Source organism: Acaromyces ingoldii (assembly GCF_003144295.1).
Source record: "Acaromyces ingoldii strain MCA 4198 unplaced genomic scaffold FA10scaffold_1, whole genome shotgun sequence".
NCBI classification, from domain to species: Eukaryota; Fungi; Basidiomycota; class Exobasidiomycetes; order Exobasidiales; family Cryptobasidiaceae; genus Acaromyces; species Acaromyces ingoldii.
The window spans coordinates 3,680,637-3,700,102 of record NW_020290247.1 but is presented as its reverse complement, the minus strand read 5'-3'; the positions used below and the strand labels follow the sequence as shown (position 1 = coordinate 3,700,102).

General features: G+C 60.9%; 5 protein-coding genes across 5 annotated transcripts; 2 read left to right on the top strand and 3 right to left on the bottom strand.

Annotated features, from left to right (window-relative positions):
* The first annotated feature begins 8 nt into the window (after positions 1 to 8).
* On the top strand, positions 9 to 3,307 carry FA10DRAFT_248636 (exocyst complex component Sec10). The gene is made up of 3 exons (XM_025519497.1): positions 9 to 2,680; positions 2,736 to 2,828; positions 2,891 to 3,307. The coding sequence occupies exons 1-3, from the start codon at positions 60 to 62 to the stop codon at positions 3,204 to 3,206; spliced, it is 3,030 nt and encodes a 1,009-aa protein (XP_025381279.1). The 5' UTR covers positions 9 to 59; the 3' UTR covers positions 3,207 to 3,307.
* FA10DRAFT_264671 (hypothetical protein) lies at positions 3,279 to 14,911 on the bottom strand. Its single transcript, XM_025520747.1, has 4 exons — positions 14,703 to 14,911; positions 12,035 to 14,644; positions 6,150 to 11,976; positions 3,279 to 6,082 (listed from the first exon to the last, which is right to left on the bottom strand). Exons 1-4 carry the CDS (start codon positions 14,833 to 14,835, stop codon positions 3,448 to 3,450), a joined length of 11,205 nt encoding a protein of 3,734 aa, XP_025381278.1. The 5' UTR covers positions 14,836 to 14,911; the 3' UTR covers positions 3,279 to 3,447.
* Positions 14,912 to 15,849: 938 nt separating this feature from the next.
* Positions 15,850 to 16,913, top strand: FA10DRAFT_264670 (hypothetical protein). Its single transcript, XM_025520746.1, has 2 exons — positions 15,850 to 16,311; positions 16,389 to 16,913. Exons 1-2 carry the CDS (start codon positions 16,041 to 16,043, stop codon positions 16,793 to 16,795), a joined length of 678 nt encoding a protein of 225 aa, XP_025381277.1. The 5' UTR covers positions 15,850 to 16,040; the 3' UTR covers positions 16,796 to 16,913.
* Positions 16,604 to 17,625, bottom strand: FA10DRAFT_264669 (Rhodanese-like protein). The gene is made up of 2 exons (XM_025520745.1): positions 17,002 to 17,625; positions 16,604 to 16,919 (listed from the first exon to the last, which is right to left on the bottom strand). Exons 1-2 carry the CDS (start codon positions 17,535 to 17,537, stop codon positions 16,856 to 16,858), a joined length of 600 nt encoding a protein of 199 aa, XP_025381276.1. The 5' UTR covers positions 17,538 to 17,625; the 3' UTR covers positions 16,604 to 16,855.
* On the bottom strand, positions 17,618 to 19,418 carry FA10DRAFT_264668 (hypothetical protein). The gene has a single exon (XM_025520744.1). The coding sequence runs from the start codon at positions 19,113 to 19,115 to the stop codon at positions 17,805 to 17,807; it is 1,311 nt and encodes a 436-aa protein (XP_025381275.1). The 5' UTR covers positions 19,116 to 19,418; the 3' UTR covers positions 17,618 to 17,804.
* Positions 19,419 to 19,466: the final 48 nt, after the last annotated feature.

The window sequence follows — 19,466 nt, the reverse complement described above, 5'->3', positions numbered from 1 at the left end:
GACCCCGACGACAACGACAGCAACTACAAGACTGACGAGACTGGGAGGGAGCCCCCAGGATGGACGACCCTCGCATCGCCCGTCCCGCATCTCCCAGGCGAGATCGGCACAGGCCTGCCCCAGCCCTGCCGCAGGGCAGCCCTGGTGGCTCCAACGGACACAGCCGTTCAAGCAGCCGCAACAACGTCTTTTATGAAGCGGCCGTCGAGGAGCTCTGCCGCATCGAAACTTTCCAGCAGGACTACAACACCAAGGACCTCCTCGCAGGCCTCTCAGAGAAGCTCATTGCGAGATCCAAGGCCGACCCCGGCCCCTTCAACCCTCGTCCCTTTATTCGCACATTTGAGTCCAGCGTCGATGCTCTCCTCGCCCTCCGTCAGCAGCTCACCTCTCAGGAGACGACGCTCTCCTCGAGCGTACGGGTCGCCGAGAGCGCATACACCTCGAAGCTCCACGACCTATCGTCGCACTTTGCAAGCGTCTCGACGAGCTTTGGCTCTCTCGAGTCGCGCTTTTCCGAAGTTGGTCGGACGGCCATGCACATTGGCGAGCAGCTTCAGACGATTGATCGAATGAGGACGCGGGCGGCAGAGGCCCATGACCTCATCGAATACTACTACCAATTCGCGCGCGGCGACACGAGCAGGCTGGAGAAGCTTCGAAAGGAGGGCGGCAGGGAGGGCAGGCTCAAGACGGCCGTCATAGCAAGGCGCTTGGGCGCCATCGCACGCGAGGTCGACATCAAGGGCGCTGAACAGACTCGGGAGACAATCGATCGCTTCTCGGAGCGCTTCGAGCGCGACATGCTCAAGCTCTTCGACCGTTTCTATCGCAAGTCCGATCCGAAGATGATGTCGCACATTGCAAAGGTGCTTCAGAACTTCAACGGGGGCCACTCATGCGTCCAGATCTACGTCAACCAGCATGACTTTTTCATCTCCAAGGACCGAGTCGGGCAGCGCAGGGACGTCGAAGAGAGCAAAATCTGGCTGACCATGTCCGATCCTGACGCTCTGCCACCAAAGTCCGAACCATCGCTGCAGGCTCTCTTCAGTGAGATCCGCTCGACCGTCGAGGTCGAAGCGCAGATCATTTCTGCCGTCTTTCCCAATCCGCTCATCGTCATGAGCACGTTCCTGCAGCGAGTATTTGCTCAGAGCGTTCAGGGCTATGTTGAGGTGCTCATGGACAAGGCTGCCGAGGTAGGCGCCGCCAGCAGCGGAGTTACTGCTTCAGCCCGCGAGGGTGACAGTAATCTGGCGTTTCTGAGGACGCTCCAGATGGCCAGAAGCATGTCACTGGCCCTGGTAAACGACCTCAAGGTGTACGATTTTCGAGGTGCTGGCATCGTTGGCCCTGGACGTGGCGAGTCTGGCGATACATTTACCCCTCTTCTTCATGGAGAGACATCGGGGGGCGCAAACAGCCATGGCGCTGGAGCCAATGGCAGCACTTCAGGACTGGGGGGAGCGGGCGCTGTGGGCGGGGGAAGTGCGCTGGGTGTCATGCTGGACCAGGCCGTCGAGGAGCTCTTTGTTCCCTACATGGAAGGCGTCAAGTACCTCGATCGCGAGTCCCGCTCGCTGACCGAGCTGTACGGCGCCTATCTCTTGCGCTTCCAAAACTACCATCGCGCAACGCACCAGACCAAGACGACAAACACCATCTTCGATCGCGTACGTGCTCAGGTCGCTACAACGGCCGAACGCGCCGCGAACGTCAGTACCACTAGCAATAGTACCGCCGGAGGAGCGACTCAAGGTGGAGCGGCGGGGACTACCGCACCCAAGAGCACGGGATTCGGCTTTTCCAAACTGTCTAACCTCGTCGACAGAGCGAGAGTCGCAGCAGGGGCAAGCGCGTCGTCGAACTCTGCCGACTCGACTCTGCCAGACGGAAGGCCGAGTCAGGATGGAGACCAAGCATCCTCGACCGTCGCAGCTGCTGCTGGAGGCGGCGACGTAGAAGAGCGCGACGGCGACTTGAGCTTGGACACGGCAGAGAGAATGCTTCGATGGCATGCTGAAGCCATTGGAAGATGCGTCGATCTGAGCACACCTCCTTCAGAGGTGCCAAAGAATGCCTTTGCCCTCTTCAAGGTGCTTTCAGAGGCTTTTGTCAAATCGTATGTCGAGACTGCTCTCGACTCGGCCCTCGCCCACGCCTCGGCACAAGAAGCGCGAGGCAGGACCCTACCGAGCTTGACCGATTTGGGCGTCGTTCGGCAGACGGACCTCATTATGCAGCTCTGGCAGCACTACGTCAACACGGCTCTGCTTCCCTTGGCTGGCTCAAGTGTGACGATTCGCCGAGAGATGGCAATCTACAACAACCACGTCCTACTCCGCGTCGAGGGCAAGTGCGATGCGGTGCTGCAGAAAGTGACGGACAATGTCGTCTCCTTTCTCTCGGGCAGGCTCTCGACGCAAAAGAAGAATGACTTTACGCCCAAGAACGACGAGCTGGCGTTTGCGAGGATCAACACAGACCCATGTCTTGCCTGTGTGGACGCCCTCGAGAAAGTCAAAGGCACAGCCAACAGCTCGGCTCGAGGCGGTCTAGGAGGCGGCAAGAACGCAGAGAGCTTCCTGACAGAAGTGGGGCTAGCATTCCATGGCCTGCTGCTTGAGCATCTGCGCAGATATACCATCAGTGCTGCCGGTGGCATCATGCTTACTAAGTGAGTCTGCCTCAAATAATAATCTAATGCAACAGCACTGACGATTCGCGATCAGGGACCTGGCCATGTACCAAGATGCTGTTTCTTCCTTTGGTATCGGCGCGCTCTCGGACCGGTTCGAGATGCTCCGCCAGCTCGGTAATCTCTTGTGCGTACCTGAAAGCCTTGCCCCTCTTCTTGTTTCTCATTGCTGACATGCCGATTTTGCAGCATCGTCCAACCGGAGGTGCTGAAATCGTACATGAGAGAATCACACCTGGCCAAAATCGACGAGAGGCTGCTCCGGCCATATCTGCTCCGAAGAGCCGATTACAGCACCCACGTTCGAGACCTCAACGACGAGCCAGACGCCACAGTCAGCAACAGCGTGAACAGCCAGACTGCCTCGTCGGTCACCGACGCGTCCGCCTCTTCGTCTGCAAACTTCTTTGGACAGGGCTCCGCGTTGAGTGAGCCCGAAAAGGTCAAGCGGCTTGGCCAGGTCATGCGAGACTTGGACTCCTGGAGCAAGCCCGCTGCCCCATGAAATCTACTCTTTCTCTTCCTCACCATCTTTCAATTCTTCCGTGTATTTGTACTGTATCCTTCACACACTGCTTTTTGGCAAGTCACGATCGATATTAGAGGATGAAACGTTATAAAAGAACAAGCTACTTGGCTCGATGACTGTGGTCTGATAGAACATATGTGAGTGAAAATGCGTCGTCTCGAGAAACAAGAAACAGAAAAAAAAGGGAAATCATTAAAAATCGTCGTCGTCGTCGTCGTCACTCTCCCTCCTCCCCGACCTTTGCACTGCTCTGCGTCTGCTGGTTTTGCTGATGCGACGAAGAAAAAGCGACCTCCTGGAAGCCGAGCCGTGGCAAGATAGCGCATACATCCGTCTTCTCGACGGGCTTGGCGAGTACAGCATCAAAGATGCTCTGGCTTGCATCGAACAGCGCCGGATCGAATCCCGTCGCTGCCCCTGTCCCCGAGCTTTCCTGTCCAGGACCGGCCGCACCGCTGTCGAAGCTTTGCTGTTGCTCTGCGAGGACGCTGTTCGAGGAGACGAGGGCAACGATGGGCGTCACGCTGTTCACGTTTCTGGTGCTCTTGACCATCCTCGCCACGTCCTGTCCATTCACGATTGGTAGGCGGACATCGACAAAGAGGATGGCAAAGCGCACATCCGACATGGCCAGGCGTACAGCTTCGGCTCCGTTTCGGACGCAAGTGATTGGTCCGAAACCCAGCTTGGAGAGGATCGTCTCGAGCATCTTGAGGGCGATGGGGTTGTCTTCGGCGATGAGGCAAGCCACCGACGACGAAGGAGGTCCGTTGAAATCGTCTTCAGCGGCTTGCTGCTGGGGGAAGGGACGTTGTTCGGGCGCGGTCAGGTGGTGCTCTGGCTCCAGTGACCCCGTCGTCGTCGCCAGCCTCGGCAAGTCTGGGCGCTCTTGCCCATGATGCTGCGGCGAGGCGGAGGACTCCCGCTGCTGTTGCCACGGCACCGCCAGCGCCGGCCTCTCTCCCGTTGTAGCCGACATCGAGGTCGTTCTCAGTCGGCTCGGCATCGAGCTCCTTCGCGATCCGCTCTCCTCCGAATCGTCTCCTTGACCAATGTCCATCAGCTGCGAGCGCTTGCGGTCCAGCAGCGAAGAGGAACCACCTGCGCCGTACGAGGAGCCAGCAGCGGCAGCCATGCTCGAAAAGGACGGTGAGCCAACGGAAATGACGTTGTTGGCGCTCGCCGAGAGCTCCGAGGGCCTGCGTCGATGCGGCTGCGTGCGCGAGAGGGATTTGGAATGCGAGAGACCGGAAGCTTGGGCTGCTGTGCCCTTGTGAAGAAGCGGCAAGCCAGAGGGCGAAGTAGGTGCAGTGGATCGCGAAGGGACAGAGCTGTGTGATGAGACGGAAGTCGAGGGCGACGGTGGCCCTCTGACACTCCCGCTACCTGCGCTTGCACCTGTCGGCGTGCCCATCGGCACCGGACCGGCCTTGCTCGACATGCTTCCATGTCTGCCATGGGCTGTATGCGACGCTGAGTGGGCGATCGAGACGGGCCCTGCTTGCGTACTTGCCAACATTACGGTTGGCATCGTCGGGGGCGTGGTCACGGGAAGCGCCTCGGAAGCCGGGGTCTGACCAGGCACAGGCTCCGTGCGTATCTTGCGCAGGATCTGATCGTTGGCCTCCTTCAGCACCGGCAGATTCTTGTAAAAGAATGGTCCGAATTCGGACTCCGCTGGCTGCTCCAATGTCTTGGCTCGGTCGAGGCGCATCCGGAGTGCTCGCGAAGACGGCGGACGACTAGGCACCAATTGGCTCCGTCTGTCGATCGCCCGCGCAAAGTCTCGCATGTCGCCTCGCCCCGCTCCGCCTGTCGCCTGGCGTCCAGAGGCGGAGACCGATTCGGCGACCTCGCTGGAGAATTCTTGGTGGACCGCGCCTCTGAGATCGAAGTAGTCTGTCGACTCCGGGTCGGTAATCTGCGGCACGAAAGGCCCGTCCTCCTTTGTGAGATTGTCCCAGTCGATGCCTTCAAAGAAAGGATGCCTCTTGATCTCCTCTGCACCCTGCGTGCCTAAGCGAGTCTTTCGGTCAGTCCTCATCAGTCTTTCCATAAGGTCCCTGGCCTCTGGCGAAATGTCGGCAATGTCCTCCTCCCAGTCAATGTTTCTCGAGAGGATGTTGTCAAAGACCTTCTCTGGCGTGTCGGCATGGAACGGCGGGTAGCCGTAGAGGAACTCATAGAGAATAACACCGAGCGCCCACCAGTCCACTGCAGCGTCGTCCATGCCCAACCCGAGGATACTCTCCGGAGCCAGATAGTCCGGCGTGCCTACGAATTTCTTCAGCTGGGCCCCCGATCCACTCGATGTGGGTCCGGACGTCTGCTGAACGCTTGCCACGGTGCGGCCTTGGCTGCTGCCAAACACCGGCTCGGGCAGCATGCTGACACCGAATATGTTGCTCGGACTGTCGAGGGGCGTAGTCGCCCCAGGCACGGCCATCGGTTTTGCCTTGTTCGCCCCCTCTGAGCTGCTCGAATCACTGGCGTCCGTTGAAGCGCTCATGATCCGGCTCCTCAGTCCTGGATTACCGGCAGAACCGACATAAAACGTTTGTGCTTGAGCCATGTTCGATACGGGCGTCTCGGGGATCGAAAAGCGCGATGTCGCGGGCTTGGGCTCCAGCATCGCAGATGAAGGAGTGATCGGTGCAGCTGAGCTGGGCAGCGAGCTTCCTCCTTCATTAGACGATGAGTCCTGGTGCTGTTGGCTTTGAGCCATGCCTGCTCCGCGAGTGGCCATCTGCTGGCGAGTCTGACGACCCAGGAGACCAATCTTGGACAGGCCAAAGTCAGTCAGCTTGAGGTGACCGCGCTGATCGATAAGGAGGTTGTCCGGCTTCATGTCTCTGCATACGCCCAGCAATCAGTATACGACACTCTTCACCATTTCACTTCTCATTTCAGGAAACTCACCGATGGACAATACCCTTGGCATGGAGGTGCTCGAGCCCATTGACGATCTCCGCCATGAACTGCTTGGCCCACTCCTCAGAGAGACCTCCCAGGTTCTTGACCAGAGACGAACAGTCTCCACCGGGCAGGTACTCCATGACGAGGTAGAGGTACTCTGCGCTCTGGAAGGTGAAAAAGAGCTTGACAGCAAAGGGCGACTGCGTCTGCGTCATGAGAATCATTCGTTCGGCCTTGACGTTTGTGATCTGGTTCTTGGCGATCATGTCTGACTTCTTGAGCACCTTGATGGCGTAGTAGTCGCCCGTCGTCCGCTTCTTTGCGAGGAAGACCGAACCAAAGGCACCCTTGCTGATGGGCTTGATGATCTCAAAGTCCTTGATCGATGATGCCGTCGGCCGCGACGAAGGTGCCATGGGCCCCATGCGCGGTGACAGGGGAAGCGATGAGCTGAGATGCGGGCTCAGCCGATGAGAGACAGAAATGCGTCGATTTGCGTGTTGCCTGCGCTGGTCCGTGAGAGTGTTGATCTCCAAGGGCGAGTGGAAGGGCGACAACGGCGGCGTCTGGATCAGTGACCTGTCCATTGCTGAAGCAATGACACTTTCCCTGCGAGAGTGGCCCTGCTGATGACGTGGCTGGTGAGCATGAGGCTGCGCCTGGAGCTGAGGAGAGTCAATGCTGCCACCACTCTGGGCTCCATCGAGCACGTCCCGGCTCGACTGCCTCGACAAGCGTGTCGGGCCAGCGGCGGGCGAAGCAACGACGGGCCGTCTGGTCGACGTCGGAATGGGAATGGCTGTCTGATGCTGCTCGATAGATGAACCGCCCATGCGCCCTTCCAAAGCAGGGATTTCATCATCGGTTGCCGCAACGGCCTTTGACATTCCAGGCGTCGCAGCACTCGCTGCCGGCGTCTCGGGCTCCTCCAACAGCAAGGCCGATGCGTCTACCTCGTCCACTTCGTCCTGCTCTTCGGTCGTCTGTGGCTCTCTCGATGTCATTTTGACAGCGTCGTCGTCTCCTTCCCCTTCCTCATCTCCACTGGGTTTGCTCTCCTCGCTTGCGTCCATCTCGGAATGGCCTTGAGCGCTACTATCCTTGTCCTCTGCAGAGGCGTCCTCCCCTCCTTCGCTGCCCACAGAGCCTTCTTCGCCCTCTGGGCCAGACACGCCAGCCAAGACGGCTTCGACTCTGCTCTCCCACTCCATGCGCACCGTTTCGACGTAGAAGATCGTGTTGAGCATTCGATTGACGGCGCTGAGCTTGCTCCTCATTGCGGCTTCGACGTCTGTACAGAGCAGGTCCAACGCTGCGTCGTCGCCCGTCGCGGGCCGTCGCCAGTTGCGGACCTGGACGACTTTGCCCTCGGACTCTGGCGAAAGCAAGCGCTGCTTCTCGATCGGCCCTTCGTCCGATGTGGCAGCGTCGTCCTTTGTTCCCGGCGTGGAAATCGAGCCTGCTGTCCTCAAGATGTCGAGGATCGTGTCGAGGGCGCGCAGGTGGATCTTACGGATGGCAGCAGGATTCGCATGTCTGGGCGAAAGCGACCGATTGACGGCCTCCAGCGCCGACGGACGCGCCGCCGAGGCGGGTGGCGTGCTGAGCGCTATGCTCCGATACTCTGCTGGCGGCATGTCTTTGGCTTCTTCGCCGCCAGCCTCGTTGGTCGGCTCCGACGAGGGCGTGGATGTGCCTCCTCCCTCGGCGGCTGGCGTACCCTCTTCATCGAGCTTGGCAATGATGACCCTCGTCGACCTTCTCAGCTCGGCCAGCGTCTCGTTTGCCTCTGCCACTTCCATCTCCAGCCGATGCACCTCGTGGCAGATCTCAGAGTGCTTCTCAAAGAAGCCAGTGGGAATGTCACGCTCGCAGATGCGGCAGAGGATTGGCTCCATCGAGTATGCCGTCGTCGCAGCCAAGGCAGCAGCATCAAGGGGCGCTGCCGCAGCTGCTGCAGCTGCCGCTGCGTCTGACGGGCTTCCCTCGCCATGCGTCGTGAGCAGAGTCGAAGCCGGCGGTGGCGAAGGTTTGTGGGCGGCGGGCGACAGATCCGCTTCGGCCTCTGGTGCACTGACGGGCTTAAAGACCCACATGGTATGCGAGGGCATCCCACTGAGCCGGTCATGCATCAGCATGCCGTAGCCTTCCATCTCTTGGTAGAAGGTCGTCTGCTCGCCAAAGTCGTACACGTCCTGCCCCAGAGAGGCAGCGACAGCCTCGTGCTCGACACGCAGCCTGAAGGCGGCCTCGACGGTGTGCGAGTCGTTTGCCTGCAGCTGGCTGGTGGCTTCTGCAAAGGTCGAAGCATCGCCAGCAGCCAGGAGCTCCGAGATGCTGTGGTCGAAGAGAGTGAGCGGATCAGACCCAATGACTTTGCGCCACGCTGGACTGAGATAGAGGAAGCGCTCGCCGTCGAGGCTGAGCTCCATGAGGACATTGGCGCTCTCGCCTGCTGCTGCCTTTTCCTTCTCCACGCCTGCCTCTGTCGACGTGGCCTCGGCAGCTTGCCCTCTTGGGAACGGCCCATAGGTGGCAGCCATGGGTGCGACCTCGGAGTCTTGCGACTGTGTATGCGCCGTGGCCAGACGCGAACGCTCGCCACTCTCGCCCGTGTTTCTTCGATCCCACGGTTCCATCGCCGGGGAGCTTGTACCGCTACTGTACGCCGACGGCGTGTTCGTAATCGCCGTGGCGGTGATTCCCGACGAAGACAGAGGGCCAGCAAAGCCGGCCGTCGATGACCTCAATCGTGCAGGGCTGTGTGATGCTTCGCCTACCCCGCCTTCACCGTGATGATGACCACCTCCTCGCACGATGAAGCGGATTGGCTCGGCGTCCTGTGCATCGTCATCGTCTCCCTCAAAGTTCCAAAAGCCCTTTTCGGCCTCCCACCACTCAACCACCCGGCTGAGACCTGCAACGGCGAGCAGAAGCTGGACGTACCATCCCCTACCGGGCCAATCGCTGTGCTCATCCCAGTTCCTTCCCACGTCTTGGACCTTGGCGATGATTTCTGAACATGCGCCAGGACGGGCAGTGAGTGAATGAATCGAGGTGTCGATGACGTCGACTGCGATCGACACAATGTCCTGAAGAGCGGGAATGTACGGGTCCAGAGGAGCATCTTCGGTGGGCAGAGGCCGGATGCGTCGGGCGGGCGAGTATTGTGGCGAGTCGGCGGGAGTCAACGAGGAGCTGAGCTGGGCGCCAGGCATGGGCGAGTGAGAGCGTGAGGTGTCTCGAGAGTCAGACGGGTCCCGTGAGCGTGTCCGCTGAAGCGCCTGGCGCGACAAAGACCTCGGTCCTACTGCCGAAGCTGCTGCTGCTGCTGCCGCGGCCGCTTGCACCTGGCCCAGCGTTGGTGGCTTCGGCAGTCTGTAGTCGTGTTTGGGGGACCCACTCTGGACCTGTCTCGGAGTCGCTAGCATGCTGCCATGTTCGTCAGCCGGCGTGAGAAGAGCGCTCGTCTCGCCTTCGCCTTCGCCATCGCCAGAGGGGAGGGCATGTGAAGTCTGGTCGACTGTAAAGACGCCCTCGCTGTCCGTCGATGCTGAGCCAGCACCTTCAACCTCGAGCCTCGCGACAATCGAGGCCGCGCGCTCCCGTTCTCGCTCGCGCTCCAGCTGCTGCTCTTCCTCCTCTTCCTCGCGCTGCAGGATGCTCTCCTCGACAAAGGCATTGACAGCCGTGACAATCTTGCGGAGCTCCTTGTCGCAGCTCTCCTTTGAGCCAGCCAGGCGGTTGTGAATGTGCTCGCGAATCGACTGGAAGGTAATGTCCCTGGACGATGACGTTTCGCCGTCTGGGCCCTTCTTGCGATGCTTACTCCGGCCGCGCAATTCCTGCGAAGGGTCGGACGCAGCAGTAGCAGCAGCCGTAGTGGTGGTAGCAGCAGCAGAAGCCGGAGGAGGTGGGGGTGGGTGCCAAGCATCCGAGAGACTCTGTCGAGCGGCCTTGGGCGACACAGATGGCGACCAGGATTTGGTGCTCCCTCCTCTGGGTGCAGCGACCGAAGCAGCGCTAGGCGCCATTCTGATGGACTCCGTAGGTGACGGCGACGAGGAAGCGGCGGCGGCGGTGGCGGCGGCAGCAGCAGCAGCCGGGGAGGAAGCAGCAGACGAAGCGATGGCTCGCGACACGTTTGACCGGCCGCCCGTCGATGGCGTCGTTCTGGCCGGAGTGATGCGCTCAAAGGGACCGGCATCAAACGAGCTCTGGCCCTTTTCAAAGTGAAGCGAGAGCTGTGGCTGGCGGCGTCGGCTTGCGCCACCTTGGCTCTGCACCCCTTCACTGGCCTGCGACGAGGAGCTGGGGCTGATGGGCGTGTCCTCATCCATGGTGGCTGCGCGAGACGGCAGTGCCTTGAGGTTCTGAGCAGATGACGCGGCCCGCAGCGTGTGGACAGACTGGCCAGTGTCGGCCGCAAGGTTCGTCTGTGCCCGTGTATGCGCCTGGTTGTACGCTTGCGAAGAAAAGACAGGAGCCATGCTGGCTCGCTTGTAGGTGCGCTTGGGCGAGCCGCCGTTTGCGCCCATCTGCATGTCCGAGTTCGTCGAGGAAGGCGTGATAACGCGCCGGCCCATTCCACCGGCACCCGTCGTCCCTGCACCCGAGAAGCTCCGTCCGGGCTCCATTGTTCCCTGTGACGAGGACAGAGGCTGGCTCGTACCAAGACCTGAACCGAAACCCGACTTGACGGCGCCCCACCAAGCCTCGATCTTGCCTCCCAACAGCTTCTTCCTCCTGCCGGTGCTCGTCGCCGACTGCTGCGAGCCGCTCGAGGTGATGCGGCTTGTGATGGGCGAGAGAGACAGGTTCCGAGTCTTTTCGGGAACAAGAATCGAACGACGGTTCATCGTCGACGATGACGACGAAGGAGGGTTGGCAGCCGAGAGCCACGGTGTCAGGGCGTAGTCTTCGCCGTGAACGGGCAGGAGACCGGACGAGCTTCGTCGGAGCTCGGACTCCTGCGCAAACTTGCTCGCCCTCGTCGGCATCTCCGACGGGCGCCTCGGCCGACTGGTAGATGCGCTCTCTGAACGCTGATCAGAGAAGCCCATGGCCGTCGAAAGGCTCCTCGACAGATCCGAGGGCAGCGTAGAGAGGGGACTGCCCTCCCTGGCCTTTGCTTTAGAGGGCGGCTCCTCTGCCTCTGCCTCTGCCTCTGCCATTTCCTCGTCTCCGTCGGCGTCGACGTCTTTGCGTCCCTGCCTTTCCGAAAGGAGCTTGGCCTCCTTCAGCCTGCGGTACTCGTCGAGCCAGTCGACCCATTCGATCTCTTGGTTGCCCGCTGCCTTTTCTGCCTTCTCCTGGTCCTCTGTGTCGCCACGATGAGAGCCAGCGGGGGACACGTTGGGCGTGGCACCAGCCTGGGACTGGTGTCTCCACAACGGGTCGTCCCTGGCCACACCCAACATTCCTCCAGCGCCAACTGATGAGCTCAGCAGGTTCTCTCTCACGTCCGGAGAGGAGCCGATCAGGAGATCCTCTGCCTCGCTTGATGGCAGAGGCACGAGTGCCTGGCGCGGATTCTTGGACGCCATTGCTCTCCACTTTTGCATCTTGGCGTTGCGAGACTGGATAATGATGCGTGCGTACTCGTCGATGCCTCCCTGCCGGTTCATCACAGACACGCTCGACCGCAGAGGATCGCCTTGTCCGCTCTGGGACTGGCTCGCCGGCGGCGCTTGTGGTACCCCAGCCGAGCCTTCGACCGCAGCGCGCCCGGACGAGGAACCGGGGCGATCGATCCTCGACGTGGTGCCCAGCCGACTGTTCCGTACCTCTTGGGAGCTGGCAATCCACGGCGCTGGCCGTGCCGTCGGGTCTGCTCATGCTGTCAGCTTCACTTATACTTTCTGCTCGTAAAAACTTTTAAAACATACCATATCGAGCATCCAGGTCTGGCACCTCAAATCTGCCAGAGGCTGATGGCGTTCTCGCAGCCACAGGCGGCAGCTTTCTCGGAGCGGCCTGCGGGCTCGGCAGGAGCGCATTGGCGTTGGCACCCGCTCGGGAGCCCTCGTAGTGAAGCGCTGGCATAGCCGACGACGGTGTGTTGTAGTCTGGCCGGAACGCAGGGATGCTCACTGAGAGAGGCTTGCCGTCTTCGTCCTGTCCAAGATCGGCCGGAGGAGCTGGCGTGGGTGTTGGTGACGGCGCTGGTCCAAGACTGGAAACGGAGCCAGGCCCCGATCCAGAGCCAGAGACCGACGTCCGCTGCCATGGACCCTCGGCGACACTCTTTCTTGCTCGCACGACCGGTGAGCTCTGACCCGAGGTCGACGCTGACGATGCATTTCCAGGATCGAGAGGGCCCAGTGGCGAAGGGCTCCTCGTAGCATTCGGCGTCTGAGGAATCACGAGACCGCCGATGCCGAGACCTTGGGCCGGAGAAGGCTGTGCCATCGATAGTCGGCGCTCGTGTCGCGAGATCAGGGGTGAGGAAGGCGTGTAGATGTCGCCGGCATTGCGGACTGAGCTGGGCATTGGCTGCAGACGGATGGCCTCTCCAAGAGGAGCGCTCGATCGGGAGAGCGAGGCGGCCATCTGTGAAGGCCCAGCAAAGGTGCTAGTCAGTGGAGCTGCGGTCGTCTGACTCCGCACGCGAGACCGAACATAGCCTTCCGGCACGCCCGAGGATGATGACGACGACAACGGCTGCGGACCCGCTGGAGATGCGGCCACTTTTGCTGACGCGGGTGAGGTGCGCGCCGAGCCCTCCGAGCCTGTTGACTTGCTGCTGCTGGGCATCTGCACAGAAGGGTAGCTTGTCGCAAGCACCCTTGTGTCGGGCAAGACACTGAGCAGCTCTGGCTTGCGTGCTGATCCAGAGGCAGACGAGGGAAGGCGGACCGAGCCACTGGGGGTCGAAGGCAACGAGGCATTCCGAGGTGAAGTGGCAAAGTGCTGCTGTTGTTCTCTTTGTTTCGCCGGCGTATCTCCAGGGGTACCAGCAGGCTTTGCCTCCTGCCTGACCGGCGTGCTCGGCAGACCTGCATCGCTGGCCCGGAGAGCAGCGACAAACTTGGGATCGACGCCGTCGGGACCTCCGATGGCCGTGGCAGCCTCGCCCAGCAGAGCGCCGCCAAGCGACTTGGCACGACGATGTGCGTTGCTCGAAAAGGACGACGATGAGATCGAATTTCGCATCCGTCTCGATGCCTGTGGCCCGCCAGTCGCCGTCCCCGTCATGGAGCCTTGCCAGGACGAAGGAGGCGAGGTGCTGCCCGTGGACGAGTGCGACAGCGATGCGGCCGAGAGTGGCTGCTGTTGAATTACTGGGCTGTCGCCGCTGGCGCTAGACCCAGTCGTAGATCCTGACACGGACCGGCTCGAAGTGCCAAGGCCAAGAAAGTTCTCCTCGCTTCCCCCCGATGGCTGCCTTGCGCCTGTGGTAATGGACCGATTCCTCGCCAATGGATATGCGGCGTCGTCGTGGTCGCCTTGCCCAGGACCCATGGAGATTGTGTTTTCAGAGTCGCCCAGTCCAGATCGTACGGAGCTAGCGCCACTGCTCTTGCGAGGAATCGACAGTGGTGGGCCCATGATGCCCGAGACCTTTCTCCTCGCGCCAGGCGCGCCCGCGGTCGACGACGGAGTCGACGACGGAGGAGACATCGGTGAGTCGACCGCCGACGAATCCTTCTGGAGCGAGGGCGACGAGACCGACGATGACGAAGAGGCTGTCGAAGGTGCGAAGCGCGATGAGGTGGCGGCAGCTTTTTGCAGGCTGCTCGTGTCCTGCCTGTCCCACAAGAGCCTGGCGCGGGCCGAGGTCGAGCGCTCCCTCCTTAATGAATTGGAGGCAACACCCATGGTGTTAGTCGGCGAGACGGAGCGCTGCTCCTTGAGTGCCTCTCCCAGCGCACCGACCATCGACTGGAGGGGCCGCGGTACATGCTCAGCAGGCGCATCGAGATCCAGGTCCTCGGCCTGCTCCTGCTCCTGTTCTTCGCTCGGCAGCGTCGAGGCATAAGCAAGCGGACTGGAGAAGGACGGCGTTGAGTCAAAGGTACTCCGCGGGTGCTTGGACACGGGGCTGATTGCCGTTGGAATTGGTGTGGGAGCGGCCAGAAGCGACGATGACGCCGTCGAGCTCGCCGACGCAGGCACAGGGATAGGGGCTGCATGCGTGGGCTTGGAAGGGGAACTCTGGGCAGAGTCAGACGACGTCGAGGAAGAAGACTGCGAAGGCCGGTGTTGGTGATGGTGAGGCTGCGAGGGCTGCCGGAAGCCATGGGCAAAGGGATCGATGAAGTTGCCCGACGAGCGCTGCTCCGATGACGCAACGGCTGTGGGTCTGTCTGCTGTTTTTGCCGCTGCTGCTGTTGTCGTTGATGTTGTCGAGGTCGTTGCTTTCGGCTTGCTCTTTCGTGGTGTCGTCTGAAGTTCCTCGGACGAGGCAGCTTCCTCTGCGTCAAGATCAAAGATGCCACCAGTAGAGGAGGCTCTCTGCATCTTCTGCGGGCCCATGGACGGTGTCGAGACTGTGTCTGCAGCTAGCATCAGGATCTTTTCGGAATCGGCCGCCATGAATGACACTAGACTCACCATCAATGGCACTCTCGCTGTCGACGTCCGACACCCTTCTCGGCTCGCTATCCGTGGAAGTCTGGCCCATGAGCGCGGGCGAAGCGTGCACCTTGGACAAATTCTTTTCCTCAATCTTGGTCAAAGGCGACATGGAGAGGGATGTCGACGGCGCAGGAGCGTGGACAGCCTCTTGTGTATGGTGCTGGCTGGACCGAGGCGCCCCGACGTCCAAGGGCTTCGAGGGGGCCCGAGCCGCCGCCGCCGCCGCCGTCGCCGCGCCCTTGGGCTGCTCAGCGCCGGCATCGTCTCTGTCCTGCTGCTGCGAGAGAAGCTCGAGAGCGCTCCACGGTGTCGCCGAGCCTCCTGCCTCTCCTCGTTCCTCTCCGGGTCCCGGCATTGGGCGAGACGAGCCTGGTTGGCCCTGGCCCGGGGCCATTGGGCGTGTCGCGCGGGCCTATTCCTTTGCTTTGAGGTTGCGACCAATTCAAAATGTGAGCCGCCCCATGGAATACTATCTGTCCTTGGCGATGGTCGAACGGGTGGCTCTGCGTTGATACACCGCTGAATTGCCAGATGGGAGGACTAAGCTCGACAGTGCACTTGACCGCACGAGCCTCGTTGGCCCGCCCGCGACGCTGTGTCGCGCGGGGAAAGGGACGAGAGGGCAGTCACTGTTCGCCAGTCCCGCCCGGCAATGCACATCCAATCTGATCTGGCGACAAAGGGGGCAGCGAACGAGGACCGAGGGACCGACGTAGGGCAGAAGCAGGGTAAGGGCGTCGAGAGAGTGGGTGAGTGAGTGAGTGAGTGCGCGCAAGAGAGAGAGAGTGTGTGTGTATGAGAGAATGACACGCAGAGGTGAGCGCGGTCGTAGCCTCGCCGTCTCGCTCTTAGTGACGCAAGGCCCCAAATCCAAAATGGACGCCCGGCTTCGGGGTAGGGCTAGTGCTGCACCAATTTACAAAAAAGGACCTCTGGCCCGCGCGCCGGTAGCCACAGAACATCGGCACAGACGCGTGTGGCTAGCTTTCATCTTTCTTTCTGGCAGCCAGCCTTTGCTCAGGCGCCTCGTCTGATGTCCACAGTCTCAGACAGAGGAATGCGGCCGTGAGAATGGCTTTTGGGCTCCTAGGAAAGCAATACCTTTTCCATCCCTCTATACTCTGTTCATGGCAACGATCAGACTGTCAAGGTGTCGGGCAAAGGTACCGTAGCTGAAAGAGCCAGTGGGAAGATAAGAGGCACGTGCACGAAGCTGTCTCCAATCTCTGGCGCTTTCTCCAACGAGAAGAAAGCCTGGACCTCGACAAACATAAAACACTCACTCTCTTCCATCACCGTGAGACGAGACAGAACATGGGCTTCCGAACGGGCTTTGTCATTGTCTCGGTCGCGTTCCTCTACGGCGTCCTCTTCATCACATCCATCTACGACTTTCCGCTCCTGTACACCGAATACGGGCCGCGCGACGTCGACGCCGCCGAGCGCTTCTACCTGACGCTCTACAATGGCCCCACGGCCATCTCGGCGCTGCTCCACGGCATGATTGGCCTGGGCATCATGGGCCTGCTGGCCAAGCTGCACCGGTGGACAGAGATGGCCAAGTGGTTCGACGGCGCCAGCCTGGGTGTGTTTTCCACTGCCTCTTTTCACTTTGATTCAACTTTTGCGCTGACCGGCCCTGATATGTGTTTGTCCTGCCAGCGCTCCTCATGGGCTCGATTGGCATGTATGGTGGCGTGCAAGTGCCCAACATCCGGCTGCTGTCGGATCCGAGCAACGAGTCGCTGATCCTGCGCAGCTCGATCCGCACCCAGCGCGAAAACTACATCAAGTCCCGCGTCGACGCCGGCTTCATGACTCGGGAGCAGGCCGAGGGCACCCCGCTCGGCTACCCGCTCTCGGCCGACGAGCGCGAGAGCGCGCTGCGCATCCTCGCCGCCGGCAACACCATCGTCATGCTCCTCCTCGCTGGCGTCGTGCTGATGCAGGCCTCCGAGTGGTGGCTCGAGCGCAGCGAGCGCATCGAGGCCGACCAGAAGCGCGAGAGGGAGATGAAGGAGCTCGGCGTGGGCGCGGGCAGCGCTTCGGGCAAGAGCAAGGCCGAATAGATGTAACATCCACCCCATGTATCTCTTTTTAGGATCTCAATTTTAGGAAGTACAGTAACATCACTGTTTGCGAGCATCCTCCTGCTGGACCCAGTCGAGCCAGGAGCCCCTGTAGTTGCGCGAGCTGTTTCAATATGGAAAGTGTGTCAGTTTTGATTCAGTGGGATGAGTAAGAGAGAGAGAGAGAGAGAGAGAGAAAGACGCACTTCCACCAGCCGTTCTTGCGCGCCAGCTCGAGGGCCTGCTGACTGCGCTTGCCCGAGCGGCAGTAGAATACGACCTTGTCGTCAAAGGCGGGCCGAGGAAAGGCAAAGTCCTTTTCAAAGTCGACGCCGCCGTTTTTGTCAAAGGCCTTTGCAAACGCCGACAGGGGCACATTGACGGCCGAGGGGATCATGCCGGCCTGCACCTCGTCGGGCTCGCGGACGTCGATGATCGTCTCCTGGCCGGTGGGTGCCTGGGTGATGGGCTTGAGCTCCTTGTACGTCATGTCGCCCTTGTCGACCCAGTTTGTGTCTCTGCTCAGCGCGACGGGCGAGCAGTGGAAGGCGCGCGTCGCCCAGCTCGGCCTCGCAAGGCCCGTGGCGGCGACTGATGTCGCAGGCACCGCACGGGCACTGCCGCCCTGGGTCAGAGAAGGAGCAGGCGCGAGAGAGGCGAGTACGACACGTCGCTGGGCACCCCTGCTGCCGGCTGCGACGAGCGACGACGACGCCGAACGGAGCGCGGGAGATCGGGACATGTTCATCGTGTCTGTCTAGTGATCAGTAGTTGTTGGAATAGTAGCAGTAAGAGAAGTCGTCGGATGTGACTGGCGCGCGCGGAAGAAGTGGAGAATAAAATTGCAGACGAGAAACACTGGAAAGCAAGAGAATGAAAGAGAGCGCGTGCGCGCTTGGGCCACGAAAAGACGCCTCGAAGGACGGGAGAAGAGGCACCGTGAAGCGTCGACGATAGAAGATGCACCGTTGCTAACGTTTTATTCACACCGACTTGCTTGGCCTGTCCGTCAGTCTTGCCAGGTGCCCCTTTGCTTCTCCTGCTCCATCGCCTGCAGGCCGAGCTCAAACATCATGTCAATCTCTGCTCGCCGTGCGAGCTCCTCTTCGCTGAGCGGTTCCTCTTCTGCTTCCTCATGGTCGTCCTCGTCGTCCTCGACGTTGCCGTGTGGGGCCACCGGAGCCAGCTGCTTTTGCTTCTCGTCTTTCCCACCGCCCTCCTCTCCTCCTGTCTCAGCTGTCGAGGCAGGCACGGTAGCTAGCCCGCCTGGTGGACGCTCATAGATGGTCAGGGAATCGAGCAAGGCCGCCAGTTGGTTCTGCGTTGGGCCCGCTGGACTGCCCCTCTTGGCAGCAGCGACAGGCTGACCCGTTGGTGACTTGGCCATGACTTTTGACCGATCAACTCCCTTTTCTTGAGCCTTTGGCTTGGTCGCCGCCAAAGTTGTTGGTGAAGAAGTTGTCTTCGAAGGAGGTGATACGGCGTCTAATGCTCTTGCTGGCTGACGATCCTGCACCTTGTCGTCTGGCAGTCGATCCACCTCACCTCGATCCTCCATGTCTTCCATCAGATCGATGCTCCTCCACGCCGCCTCCTCATCTGGCTCCGGCTCTCTCCCAGCGCCATTTGACTGTCTGATCATCTCCTCCCACCGACCACCTCCACCCGCTGCGCCGTCGAGGATGGGAGCCGCGTCCGCCGTCGAAGAAGTCCACTGACCCATCTTTGGATTCAAGCTCTGGACGCCGCTCTTTGATGACGACGACGAGGAGGAGGAGGAGAACGACAAGGGAGCTGCTGCCTCTTGGCCCCTCGCCTCGCCGCCCGCGTCCGTCAGGACCCATCGGGTGACCCACTCTCCCCTCCGCCAGCAACTTTTCCCGCAATAGCCGTTTTCACCCCCGGCATCGTCGCGGTCATCCCTCGAGATCGTGCGCTTGGCCAGCGAGATTCGGTAGCGAGGCGCATCCATCGGTAGGAGGCTCGTCGATGCAGCCGAGAGCGGCGGCCGCTTGGAAGCATTTGGGCATGTCGGGTAGGCGCATCGGTGCGCGAGGTGGCGCTCCTGGAGGACCTGCAGCCACGAGGTGCAAGACAAGTGGCATAGTGCTCTCTTGAGCGTCGAACGATCGACGGTGCCCTCCCTCCCATCATCTCCATCAATGAGGCGCTTTTGCCACGCAAACACTTCCTGGTCCCGCCGCCGGCGCGCTACGACGCTTCGAGCGAGGACGTCGATGTCGGAGGGCGTCATCTGCGCCAGGTCCTCGATATTGTTGTTCGAAGCAGCGGGCGGCAGCATGCCCCGGCTTTCGGCCATCCTTCGCAGCTCGTCTGGTGGCAGCTGGACCAGCAGCGAGGCGGGCGCCTGAGGCAGCCGTCCATTGGCTGATCTGACGCCTCCTGCTGCTGCGCCTCTAGCTCGAATACCCCCTTCTCTGTCTTGTCCTCTCAACAAAGGCCCGCCAAGCGCTACTCCTCCTCCTCTGCCCCGGCCCATCGCCGATGCACCCACGCTACTCCCTTGTTCCCTCGGTGCCTGTCTCTGTCCCTGTCCCTGTCCCTGTCCCTGTGCATGCATTGACGAGCGCGCGTGCTGGTCGCTCGGCGCGGACACGACATGTTGGACTTTTGATGCATTTTGGTCTTTTTTTGTTTCTCTTTATTCTTC

Bases quoted from the DNA above. Each gene is read 5' to 3' on its own strand.
- FA10DRAFT_248636 (XM_025519497.1), top strand. From the start codon at position 60: ATGGACGACCCTCGCATCGCCCGTCCCGCATCTCCCAGGCGAGATCGG. The intron at 2,681-2,735 runs GTGAGTCTGCCT...ATTCGCGATCAG, and splicing joins GGTGGCATCATGCTTACTAA to GGACCTGGCCATGTACCAAG. The intron at 2,829-2,890 runs GTGCGTACCTGA...CCGATTTTGCAG, and splicing joins CGCCAGCTCGGTAATCTCTT to CATCGTCCAACCGGAGGTGC.
- FA10DRAFT_264671 (XM_025520747.1), bottom strand. From the start codon at position 14,835: ATGTCGCCTTTGACCAAGATTGAGGAAAAGAATTTGTCCAAGGTGCAC. The intron at 11,977-12,034 runs GTATGTTTTAAA...CAGCATGAGCAG, and splicing joins AGACCTGGATGCTCGATATG to ACCCGACGGCACGGCCAGCG. The intron at 6,083-6,149 runs GTGAGTTTCCTG...GGGCGTATGCAG, and splicing joins GCCAAGGGTATTGTCCATCG to AGACATGAAGCCGGACAACC.
- FA10DRAFT_264670 (XM_025520746.1), top strand. From the start codon at position 16,041: ATGGGCTTCCGAACGGGCTTTGTCATTGTCTCGGTCGCGTTCCTCTAC. The intron at 16,312-16,388 runs GTGTGTTTTCCA...TTGTCCTGCCAG, and splicing joins GTTCGACGGCGCCAGCCTGG to CGCTCCTCATGGGCTCGATT.
- FA10DRAFT_264669 (XM_025520745.1), bottom strand. From the start codon at position 17,537: ATGTCCCGATCTCCCGCGCTCCGTTCGGCGTCGTCGTCGCTCGTCGCA. The intron at 16,920-17,001 runs GTGCGTCTTTCT...ATATTGAAACAG, and splicing joins CGCAAGAACGGCTGGTGGAA to CTCGCGCAACTACAGGGGCT.
- FA10DRAFT_264668 (XM_025520744.1), bottom strand. From the start codon at position 19,115: ATGGCCGAAAGCCGGGGCATGCTGCCGCCCGCTGCTTCGAACAACAAT.